This window comes from Streptopelia decaocto (genome assembly GCF_964273445.1).
Source record: "Streptopelia decaocto genome assembly, chromosome: 2".
Classification (NCBI taxonomy): domain Eukaryota; kingdom Metazoa; phylum Chordata; class Aves; order Columbiformes; family Columbidae; genus Streptopelia; species Streptopelia decaocto.
The window spans coordinates 74,720,054-74,732,699 of NC_138655.1; the positions used below are offsets into that span (position 1 = coordinate 74,720,054).

Genomic DNA, 12,646 nt, shown 5'->3' on the forward strand with positions numbered 1-12,646 from the left:
GCAGGTTTCTAGTTTGGAGAGGGAATGTAAAGGGAGTGAGTCCATCACGTGGGCAAGAAAACAAAAAGTCAAATGGAAACATAACCTGGCGCTTCCTCTTGCTCAGCTGTTAAAGCATCTTATGTCTGATCTTTCAGAATGGAGTTATGCTGAACTCATAATTCTGAAAAGGCACAAGATACCACTGGGCAACCTTTGGGCTAATTAAGTTTTTGCTATGGAATTATAATTTTATTTCCTGAGAAATTGCATGAGATGAATATAATGAGAAATTAGCTGTTACAGGCATAAGATCTTACTGAAATAACAAACGAATGACATGATCAGTTTACTAAACTCTTTGGAATGGCCTTTTCTGTTCAAGTTCAGAGAGGGGGAAAGTAGTGGAAAGCTCTTCAAGCACAATTACCTATGGTAAAAAAGACAACCAGTACTGTCAATAGTAACCTACTGTGTAAGTTTCAATTACTTTTGGGGACATGGTTGTTGTATACATGGAAGAGAGAACATGCTTCATTTGCCTGTTCTTGTCTTTTACATTTTTATGAGTCTATACAGAATCATGTAATTATTATTGTATTTTAAATAAATACTAGTGGGATACTAGGCTTCCCATCCTTGAGAGATCAAACCTCACATGCCTCAAAATCCCAAATATTGCAATCTGCTTTTAATTTTTTTTTTTTTTTTTTTATGTTGTAGTTCTGGTTTGTCTTTTGATTTTTTTTTAAACCTCTCTTGCTTATGCCGCTATACAAGTGTGTGTGACAGTGAGGGTGGCCAACTCCACAGTTTTCGAAGTGACTGCAAGTAAAGCCTTTTCACATTGCAAAAAATTCTCACACCCACCTCTACTAACTCCTTCTCAGCAATTAATTCTGCCAGAATGTTCTCCCCACATAGATTTGTGTTCATCCTTCAATCTTATCACTGCTGCTTCTGAGAGTCTTTCGTCCTTTCTCTCCCAGAACAGTGGGCGCAGTTGTAACTTTCCACTTCTTCCTCATCTGTTCCTTCTGCCCCAGCAAACACTTCAGGGGAAGGAAGAGTGAAAGCCAAGGAGCTTTTCTTTCTGCCAGCCAGCTGAGAGGTACGGAGTGCAGGGGAGATGAGGTTTCATACTTGTTTCAAACCCAAGGAATCTAAGAAGTGTATGTGTATGGATAGGGCTTCTGAGCTACAGGTACTGTTGGTTTCTCTGCTTCGTCAGACTGGTGATCTTCTGGATGAAACCATGAACAGTGGCAGAGAAAGAAGGCAGCATTAGGTGTTAAAGGGGCAGTTTTGGTCCATATCATCCTAGTTACCTGCCTTCTCTTCTACCTGGCTGCTAGCCTTCTGCTCTAAATCTCTCATGACCGACCACTTACAGTAGCCCAAATTTTCACTTTCTGTATTATTGCAGTACACACCCAAGTCCCTCTTGCTCCTTGCTATTGCTCCTGACTCCAGTCACCAGAAGCCACCCATGGACATTTAGTCCCAGTAGCATCCATGTCACTTTTGTCTCTTCTTTTCCCTGGAGACCTCAGGCATCACTGCATCCTCTGGAAGCTAAAGGATGTGGCAAAGCAACAGCAGAGGCTGGACAGTGGGTCAGGGAGGGCAGAGAGAGATTTGTGTTGCGGGGATGGACATTCCGTCAGGCAGTGGGCTGGGGAAGGAGAACCGTGTGCATGTGTTTACATAACTTCAGCTGGTAAACGCTGTGTGTGATGGATATGTAACTTAAGTGAGTTACATGGCCAGTTTATTTCAAGTGTCTGCTTTGTTAGGAAAACTAACTAATATTCCAGTTTGTTTCAAGTACCTGATTTGTTGGGAATAACCAACTCCTTCAGAACAAGGAAAGCAGGGGAAAAGGTATGTTATGCTGCTTCCTAACGTGAATTCCTTCTTTTGACAAAAATTGAGGTGTGATTTTTAGAAAGGAGATTCAGGCTCCGGGAAAGGTACCTAGCGAAGCAGACCGGCCAAGCCCTCCTCGCCTGCAGGAGTAACTTCAAAGAGATTTTCAGTCCTATCTCCCTCTTGCGCCGGGAGGTGCTGCCACGCACCCGCGGGAAGGCTGCCGGAGCTGCCCCGCTGCGGCGTCCCCTCGGGGGGGCCGGGAAGGACCGGGGCCGCGGCAGGCGGGAGAGGCACACGGCGCGCCCCCGCCACCGCGCCCGGCCAGCTGCTGCCGCGCTGTCGCCGTCCGGAGAGGCACCTGAGGAAGCAGCGGATCCCTTCGGGAGCGCCGGGAGCGGCGAGGTCTCCCGGTCGCACGCGGGGCAGGGACTGCTTTCAAGGTCGCCCGAGGAGGCGCCTCCCGCTCCCGCCACCGCCCCTTGGGTGCTTGTTCTGGGCGGCCGCCCGCTCCCCTCCTCGGCGAGGAGGAGCGACCCGCCCGCCCCCACCTCCGGAGGAGCCGGGCGAGGCATGTGCGTGCGAGGTGGAGCTTTCCGGAGGGGCACCGAGCCCCGGGCTGGCTGCGCGGCGGCCGCCCGCCGTACCATGCCGCCGCCGCCGCCGCCGCCGCGGCTCCTCCTCTCCGCCTCCCGCGCGGGAGCGCGCCCCGCTCCACTCCCCGGCTGCCTCCTGCAGCAGCGGCGGCGGCGGCGGCGGCGCTGAGGGAGTTGCGCGGGCTCTGCCCGATGTGGCAAGAAGCGATGATGATGAGGAGGAGACGCCGCTACCTGCTGGAGCGGGCAGAACAGGCGGGCGGCGGCGGCTGCGGGGCGAGCGGCGAGCAGTCCCGCTCCCGGGACTGGCTCTACGAGTCCTACTACTGCATGAGCCAGCAGCACCCGCTCATCGTCTTCCTGCTCCTCATCGTGATGGGCGCCTGCCTGGCCTTGCTCGCCGTCTTCTTCGCCTCCGGGCTGGTAAGAGACGCCCTCCCGGTCTGGGACCCGCGCCGCCCGGCATCCCCGCTCCCACCGCCGGGCATCCCCGCTCCCACCGCCCGGCTGGCAGCTCCGCACCCGGCGCCCTCCGCTGAGCCGAGGCGGGTGGGGCGGGACGGGACGGGGCGGGAGAGAGCCGGTGCTGCTGCTCTTGCGGAGGAAAGTTGGTGGCAGGAGGCGGAGGCGCCGGTGTGGCGGCGGGCAGCGGCTGCGGGTCCCGGGGACCCCCCCTCCCAAACTTTGCTGCCTGATGTTTTGAGGCGGCGCTGGAACAGCGGCAGCGCGGCTGGTGGGGCGAAAACTGAGTCAACAAGCGCATCGAGTTTAATTCACTTAATTCGTTGACTCTGCTCCTTTCCAACTGGCAGTTTAGCCGTATTGGCCTTTTTAGTGGCAGGGTTTAAATCGCCGCACAGAAATGCAGTCCGTATCAGCATCTGAAGCAAATTTTTTTAATGGCAAGTAGGTAGGGGCCGTTCCCTCCTTGTTTTCCTCCCTCATTATGCCGTTTTCTAGCGTTCGACCCATTTTCTCAAGAAAGCTTTTGGAGCAGCGCAGCCTTCGTTTTTAAGGGAGATGAAGTTTGGTCGGTCGGGTACCTTTTCTGCATGTCCAGTGCGAGGCTTCCAGCCTTTGGCAGGGAAAATATGCCACAGCGGCAGATGAGAGTCGGCATCAGTTTATCTCACCCAGAAATCTGTGGCGTTTTGCCCTTGCGTTGAACGCAAAGGAAAAGCTGCAGAGGGCAGTAAAATTCTTGCTCCTTACAGAGTTTTCCTGCTGTTAGTGATTAGAGGCATTCTGTTTGCATTACTGTATACTTTTAAAGTGAAGAATGGGGATTTGAGGGGGTCTCAGATATTTTGTGGTTTTTTTTTGTTTTTTTTGTTTTTTTTTTTTAATTATCTGATGTTCTTCTGGAAAGCTTAATGTTTATTGAATAAAGCTAATGATCTCTAAGAGCGTGGATAATAGGTTAGTATAATCTAATGGATTGTCTTCTAGAGGCACTGTATCTAACTGCTTACACAGAGAATCCTGCTTTCTTGCTTGTTATGACCAAACTTTTGCCTTAAAAACTGCAAGTACTTCTTGCAAGGTTATTTAAACTTAATTTTCTTTCCTTTTGGCATTTGCTTTAATTATTTTTTGAGCTTCGTGTTTAAGTGCCATTCCTACTAAATACAAAGCAGTTGTAAAAGAACTAATGTGACGCCAGTAATGCCGATGCCTCATAATTCAGTTGTTTACTGCCTAAATGTCTGAATTTTTGAGCTCTGTGTACAAAATATGGGTTCAACATCTTATGTAACTCTGGTGTGTCAACTTGGATGCTTGTCCATTAGGGATGAAGGGACCAATGATGGAAATCGAAGTCTGTCAGATACTCAGTCTGAAGCATAGTTAGGTGTGGAGATGTACACATGTACACAATAATCACCTACAGCCAAGGTGGCAGAACTTGGGCTGGACAGTGTTTAGCATTAAGTTTCATACCTTTCAGTCATGGTATGATCTAGAGCAATTTATGAGTTGCATGTGCTTATTTTTGTAAATTGTTCATGATAACAATGGTGGCATAACACTGAGCCTAGATCAAAGGACTACTGAAAGTTATGGAAACAAAACTATGAGCTGGCTGAATCTTGCCAGACATTACTACTTCAGAAAGTGTGAATTTTATAGTTCAGTCTGCATTTGGAATTCCAGACATACCAGAAGAAGAAAAATGCTTTTAAAACCTTTTCCCTGAGCCTTTATCTCCCTGTGGCTAACAACTGGATGGGTGAGTGCAGAAAGAGGTGGGGTTCATCCTTAAAGTTTCCAGTCGATGGATGAAAGTAACTTCAGGCGGAGAAGAAAGCTTGCCTATACGGACTTCCAGCCACAGGATGTTGGGCAAAATCCTTTGGAGCCCTGCCCAGAGTTTCACCTAAAAGCGTTTTATTATAGTCTAGCTCTGGTTGCATTTATGATTAAAATATTCCTGAAGGTTTGGATCTGTTTCTCCTGCACCTGAATAAAGAATACACTTTTTATATAGCTATGGAATCTTAGTAATTTTTTTTTTTGTGGCTGAATATATAAAAAGGACAAACAGTTATGAGTGTCTGAGCCACATGAGCCAATATTAATATCCTTGTCTTCATTTTACACATCTAGTATGTATGCAATTGTTTTGATAGAAGATGTGATTTTGTAAAGGAGGCGAAAGGGAAGTGTGATATTTCTGTGTAGGTCTGTGCTGTGCATTTGAAGCTAAAGGAAATCTTTTTTAACAGTTGTTTCCTTTACATTTTGTAAAAGCATTTAAGATTTTACTGAAAATTACTTAAGCCTGTTGTGGAAACAAAACTCCAGAATGACTCACCATAACACTTGATTTGGATTTCTTACTTGTACTTTGAAGAACAGCTTAGAACGTGGAACATGGGATCGGACATGGTTCAGAAAAAAATGATATTTTTGAAGCACGGAGCATTTTTATGTTCTAGGATTTTTTAAAAAGGAATGAAACCAATGGAAGTGAGAGGCTTTCCTTCTATTTTAATTTTTTATTTGGCTGTTAAAATAGACCACTGTGATGTCTGAGTTGCCTTTTTTCTCTTTTTTTTTTTTTGGCAATGTGTTCTCAAGTGTTCCCAAACACAGCCAACCACACAGTGATGTATTCCACTTACTCAGCTATTTCAACCTGTCAGAATATGGGCTGTAGCCTTCCTGATTTCAGATGAAAAATTTAAAAAAGCTGTTGCAAAATTACAGTAAATAAGATTACTTACAAAGTGTGCCTGGAAATCTGATTAGTTTTCTTTCAGACAATGCACTGCTGTTGTTACTGAGAGAGATTTCTTGGGAGATTTTACTTTTGTTTGTTTCAGAAAAATATTGTGATTTTGACCTTTGGGATTAAGCACTCTATCTCCTCAAACATGAGACGGAAGACGCCTAGAGTCTACTTGAAAGATGACCATTCACAGCTTAAAGTTTTAAATAATGTAGTGATGGTATCAACCTTCGAATTTCCTGTGTCAAAGTATCATCTGTTTTTCTCTGTACCTGGCATAGACTGAAAACTGTCAAAATGAGATCAGTCATCCATGTTTAGCTCCTGCTTTAATTGATAGAGAGTAAATTATTTTCCCAAGCCTGTGAAAGCCTTCCAGTGCTTAGAAATGCCAGAGGTCAGGTTCATTTTCTGTCTGGTTATAGTCTTGTTCTTGCAATATAATATGTAGGACAAACTCATTATTTGTCCCCATCTCCCTTTTTAGTGCTAAAAATTTATGACCATTTTCAGCGGTATCTAGAGCAGCTTTTTCTTTGGCCAGAGTAAATCTATTATAATTGCAATGTATAAGAGAAAAAAAAATGCAGTTTTTAATTTCAGAATGTGAAGTGTGAGTGTATCCGAAATATCTGCTGTTGTGATGTTTGGTTTCTTATGCAGCTAAACAAAACTCTGACTGTAAACAGGGATGATGCTCAAATTGTACAATTTATTGGAAGGCCATAACTTTTCTTTATCCATGTATTTTCTAGACATTAAGTGTGCCCAGTCCGCAGATACAGGCTTCAATTAAAAACTACAGTTCAGGGATATCAGAATCTTTTAGCACAGGTAAAGACCTTGTGGTCTAAGTGGGAGAAGACCTAAGTCTGCCAAGATCTTCTTTCTGTCCCTTTTCCCAAAACTCAGGGTCCTCCAGTCTGCTGGCAGATGTGCTTGTTTTCCTTTAGGCTTGCCTGTGCCCCTTGCTCAAAGACTGCAAGTCTGCTCTGAGGTGCTTGTGCTTTTAATACTAATCTGTGGCCCTTATCTGTCTCTAGAATCATTGCTGCTACATGTGACCTCGTAAAGCTCTTAAGATGTGTTGACCTTTGTTGATGTGGAGCTGCATGCTTCTTGATGATATCATTGGCCAAGTGGAGCATGTGTTGAGTGAAAAGTGCTTCTACAGTGTGGCATTCTGATGCCTTCTCCCTTCTAAAGTGCCATGAGATGATTTTGCTTTAGCTGCCTAATGACTGTGTGATGATACCCCCAGCCACTTCTTTGAAGTTCCTGGAAAGTTCATGATTATGCTGGTAGGCCCAGTTATGATTCCTGAACCTCTTCACTGATTCATAAATCCAAGAAATTGAAGTTTGGCTGCATACCTATGATGTGTCACTGACCTGCCCAAATACCTTCTGTAGCAAGCATGGGAATAGGCAATCTTCCTTAAAGGGGGAGTACAATTAACTAGGGAGGTGTACCTGCAGCATGGCAGATGTAGGAACTGCAGGAACATGCTCATGCAGCAGCTGGTTTTCTGGCATCAAACTGAATTTACCTTCAGCTGATCCTGCAATGGAAGTCGAGGTAGCTGCCTCATTCTGAAGGAGCACATTGTAACTTCTTCGGGGCAACGTGGCTGGCAGGGAACTGCCTCTGTGCAAAAGAAGAGGATGAGAAGAGTCCTGTAAGCTTCCTGGGGCTTGAACTGGGGAGTGACATGTTTTGGGCCCTTGGTCAGAATGACAGCAAATCCTCCCTTCCTCTAATTGATCTTACTCTTGTCTAAAAGAAATGTTTGCTGCTTCTGGTAAAAACTGGACATCAGCCAAACCCTTCAAGATTTCCATGATCAGAATCTCATCCTGCTAATGGAGGGGAAATGTCTTCAAATCCATGTGGAAAGAGTAGCTTTGGAAGACATGTTCCATCATTCTCATGGCAATATCTCAAGTGACTAGGTGTCTGCCGAAGGGCATCTGTTGCATGCCTCTGGTAATGTGCTCATCTGTACTCTGGATCTGAAAAATTCATCCATCCACACCAAATGGTCACCACACAGATGTTGTAGTAATGTTATATTCCTATTCCTGAGACGCTCTGTTACAACCTAATTCCATAGAATAATACAGTTGTGTTGTAAGTTCACTTGTACTCTCAATTTTAAGAAATCTTTTGAGATCAACCCTGTGTAATTTAAAGCATTTTTTTGTTCGAGAGCACCAACTGTCTTTCCCGAAGTCCAAGAGTACCCAAGGTCTGAAAGCATTCCTTGGAATCCTTGCAGACTGAAGTAAGCCAAAGCATCTGCTATACTGTTTTTAAACTTTGGCATATCTATTCTTCAAAAAAAGAAAGCTAAGTCACAGCAGTGTAACGAACCAGGAAAATCCTCACTAATTGAAGGACAAGCAGTGACAGGGTTGTTTGCAAGCCTGATGCTGTGATTGTTGTGCCCAGGAGGTATCCTACCTCTTCTTAAACTCATTCTGCCAGATTATTGCTACTACAAAGATGAGGAAGAAATAAAAACAAACATTAGAGTATTTATAATGTCTTTTCTTTCTGTAATTCCAGCTATAATTGAGCATGCATTTCTACTTTCAAGGCCCCTATTAAAATGTTCCATGAGGAAATCCTGTGTTTCAAATTTTTTTTTTCTGGTCTCTTGACACCATAATACTACAATTTATTCTTCCAGCTATAGTTGCTGGCTATTTGATACAGTCTTAGGATATTGCTGTCCCTGCCAAATGTTCCTTCCAATAGTATCTTTGGTTGTCTAACAATAGCTTCTGTAGCCAATATTATCTCTTTAGTCAGGCCTGTAAAGATTACTGCATCTTCCTGCCTGAAACAGGAGTTGCCGAGCTTTGTGTCTGGTTTCATTCCCCCCTACGACATCAGCCTGGGCCTTTTCTTGTTTGATTTGCTAATGACACTCCCAGTACATCTGTGATTGCCTTTAATGCTGCTAAGAGCTGGTCTCATTTACCATTCCCTAACAAGCCTGGAAACATAAAGCCATCGAGATAATGAGGTGCCAGTGGCAACTTCACTTTGCATACCTCTGTTTTGTCCTTCATGTTGAATAAACTGAATGCTGAACAAGAACTGGATAAAACCATAGGTATGGCTATGTTGGAAAAATACTTGGCTTTGAACTGTAATCTTAATAAATTAAAGTTTTGTGGATACCCTGGCAGTGGAAAGTTAATTTAATGTCACAAATTGTGACTCAAAGCAGTGGATCCACAACTCCTAATCATTACTGCAGCTGACAAAAATGACAAACAACATAGTGACCAGAGCTGTTGTTTACTGAGGTGCAATGGCAATAAGACAGATGATGAACTGGGCTACAATTGTCTGCTGTCTTTATCAGCATCAAGCCAGGTACGTGGATTCACAGATCATCTATCGACAACTTCGTAGTGGATCTGCCATGAACCAGTGAATATCTGTCTGCTTATCTTGCTTAAAATTTTTTAAATTGGTTTCAAGTTCCTTCCTGTGGACAAGGAAATGTGATGCATTTATGGACATCTTCAAGCTCTTATAAAAATGGTGAATAGGTTTCTTTGGTTGGGCCTTCAAGAGGTCTCCTAGATGAAGGACAGTCCTTAGGTTCTTGCTCTGAATAAGAAAACTCCTCCTCATCATAATGGTAGCAGTCACCGGAGTCTTCCAGACATCACTGTGCATCATTCCATGCTGGTGGTGGTATAGGCATTTAACACAGGTAGAAGTGATCTGCAAATCTCTTGATCGGCTGGGCATGGGGACAAAGATGTTCCCATCATGGGAACAAAGTGCAGCTGAACACCTGTGGTGTTTCATCCTGTACCTACATTCCCAGTCACAGCTGAGCTGTGATTCTACACAAGCTAAGTGCTGCCACAGTGGCTTCTGCATATTTCAGAAAGAACTGAGTCAGCTCAGCCCTTATTGATATGCGATGATGAGAAGCTGACAACAAATAAAACTTCTGGTTTGGGGATCTAGATCCCCAAATAAGTGAATCAGCAGAGTTCTGCTCCTTTTCTTTCTCTTTTCTTTTTTTCTTTGAGCATCACTCCTGATCCTGTTGGAAAAAAAACCACAAAACAAAAACCAACAGCTCTAAACTTTCTCCCCCCCCACCCCGATCCTTTATTTCTGTATCTTGAATAGTCAACTTCTGGACACTAAACCTTTTTCAGATGATGCTGAAAATTCAAGAGACTGTTGCACCATCTGTGCAGAGGAGTGTGAGGCTTTCTCTGGACTTATCCTCCCAGTTGCCTGTTTCTCCAACCTGTATAGAGATGTTTTCTTAATCTCTCATCTCTAAACAGAATCTTGTTCTTAGTGGTGCCTACGTGACATAAAAGTCCGTTACTGTTCCTGATGGGAACTTATTCTGGGCTTGTGTCTGGGAGAAGCAAAAGAAGCAGGACCCGTCACAACTGGCCTCTCAGCCTTGCTCTGGTGTCTGTTGTCTGAGCATCCATTTCTTTCACCACCTATGTTGCTAGATTTGAAGTTTCTGTAACCTGGAAAATGTACTCCAGGAGCAATGGCTTCTGGTTGCGTGCTCCAGAGGGCAGCTGAGGTAAGATGTGCTCTGGTCTGGTTGTGTTTCCCTTACAGCTGCAGGTGCAACCAGTCTGGTGTTTGATCATTGGATAGTCCCATAAGATCCAGCGTGGACTGATGGCTTTTCAGAGCCACTCACCTGGGTTTGCAGAGGTAGTTAGAGCTTGCTTTTTCCACCTACCTCCTCAGCTGGCTGAACCCTGTGTTGTGGGATCCCAGATGCTATGGCACGCACCGTGAACCTGCCCACTGACTGGATAAGCAGAATTGCATTCCATTCCAGGCAAAATTTCCTCATCTATGTCTCCAATTTGCCAGTACTTTGGTCAGCCCTGCAGGAAGATCATAGGAACACTAGATTCCCCCAGCTCCTTTTCCAGCAAGACTGAATTCAGGCTGAAGACTCAGATACCTTATTTCTCCTGAGAGGTGTGTTAGGAAAAGAGATGCTCTTTGAACTTGGCTCAGCACCTGCTTGCTAACACTCCCTCTCTTACAGAGTAACAGAATCATTTAGGTTGGAAAAGATGCTTAAGATCATTGAATACAACCATGAACCTAGCGCTGCCAAGTCCACCACTAAACCATGTCCCTAAGTGCCACATCTACATGTCTTTTAAACACCTCCAGGGATGGTGACTCAAGCACTTCCCTGGGAAGCCTGTTCCAATGCCTGACAGCCCCTTCTGCGAAGAAATATTTCTGAATATCCAATCTAAACCTCCCCTAGCATGACTTGACACCATTTGCTTTTGTTCTATCACTTTCTACGTAGGAGAAGAGACCAACACCCGCCTTTCAGGTAGTTGTAAACAGTGATAAGGTCTCCCCTAAGCCTCCTTTTCTCCAGGCTCAACAGTCCCATTTCCCTCAGCTGTTCCTCATAAGTTGCTCCTCTTGCTTTATATGCCCTGGCGGATGGATTCCCTTTCTTTCATGCAGCCCACTGTTCTGGTCCTTCCTAGTGGCACAGTGGTCTGAGAACAGTCTACTCTGGTCAAGACCCAGGATGTTGTAGGTTGTCCAGACTGGTAGCTGATCCTGTAATCCCTGCTGGCACCCCATTAGCTTGTGCCAGAAAGTGGCCATAGTCTCTCACTTGGGCTTGTTTTCTGCCCCAGTGACTCCAGGTAATTTCCAAACCTGACTGGGAGGTCGTGGCATTTTAGACACTTATTCTAGCGATGCAATGTCTGTTTAACACTAAAGCAATTTACCAGATTGTTTTTGGTTTATTTGGTTTTTAATTTTTTCTTAACTGTGCCTTAATGGAATGAGGTAACAGTAAATAAGCCCTCAGCTGACACTAAACATAAATGCCTGGATTTTCAGTATCTCTTTTGCTCTATTTCCTATGAATGTGTCTGAAGTTTCGCTCCTTTACAGAGCTGTGATTTGGTGCAGTTGTATTTCAAACCTGAGTTAACAAGGTGGTTACCTTTACTTGAAATATTATTATCATAGAAGTAATATCCATTGCAGAACATGGGCCTGATCCTGGAGTCAAAAATGAAATAAGAAATCTCCTTGGTTTGAAGTCAGTTGAACTGAGAGATGTATGAGAGTGTGGGAAGTGTCCTTGGGGGAGTAAACTTCAAGAACCTTTTCTGCGATAATAACAACTGTGTTTAGTAAGTAATTGCAAAACCTTTGGAAAAATTTGAAAAGTAATTACACAATGACAGTACTGACTTTTCAATATTAAAACTATTTTTCATGTTACCTTATCATGCCGATGTGTTAAATCTGTGGAATATTCTTGCAAAGTGTATTTTTAAAAGATGCGGTAGAGAAAGAAGCCTAAGCTTACCTTTTTCTTCATTAAACAGACTTTTAAAACAAGCACTTTTTCCTCATATGCTGAAACTCATGTGCTCCCTGGTTCGACTGCTTTGATCCATACTTTTAAGCAAGTTCCATCTTGACATTTTTTCTTGATTACAGCCACATTCTCAAGTTATGATGTCAGGAGTAAAGTGGTAAGGAAAAGTCACCTTTTAGCTTATCTATAAAAGTGTCAGCCAAAATATGTCACTGTCAGTATTAAATAGCTCAAAGAATCAAATGAGTACTTCAGTATTTTTGACTTCCATGGGCCTATACGGGAGGGCCATAACTTCAATTTTAATATGGGTTAAAGTGCAGAAATGTCTTTGAATCCTGTGAAGTAATGTATTATCCATAATGTTTAACTGATGGAGCTCTTTCGAAAATGACATATTTTGAATATATTTAACTGCAAAGCATACATTTTCCAGAAGTGTTTTACTCAATTCATCTTCAGGTACCCACATTTTGGGATGTTGCATTTATTGGAGAGTTTCTTTAAGATTATTTTGATACTAAGAGGAGGAAGGATTTTGACAACACCTGAAAAACAAGCAAAACTAAGTCATTGGAG

General features: G+C 43.9%; 1 protein-coding gene across 3 annotated transcripts in view; it reads left to right on the forward strand.

Moving 5' to 3' along the window:
* Positions 1–2,540: 2,540 nt before the first annotated feature.
* The window catches only part of ADCY2 (adenylate cyclase 2), a 225,391-nt gene continuing 215,285 nt past the window's right edge, over positions 2,541–12,646 (forward strand). For all 3 annotated transcript variants that reach the window (XM_082045288.1, XM_082045289.1, XM_082045287.1), the window contains exon 1: positions 2,541–2,867. In XM_082045288.1, the coding sequence (XP_081901414.1) occupies positions 2,637–2,867 (231 nt within the window). In that variant the 5' untranslated portion in view covers positions 2,541–2,636. The remainder of the gene's footprint in view (positions 2,868–12,646) is intronic.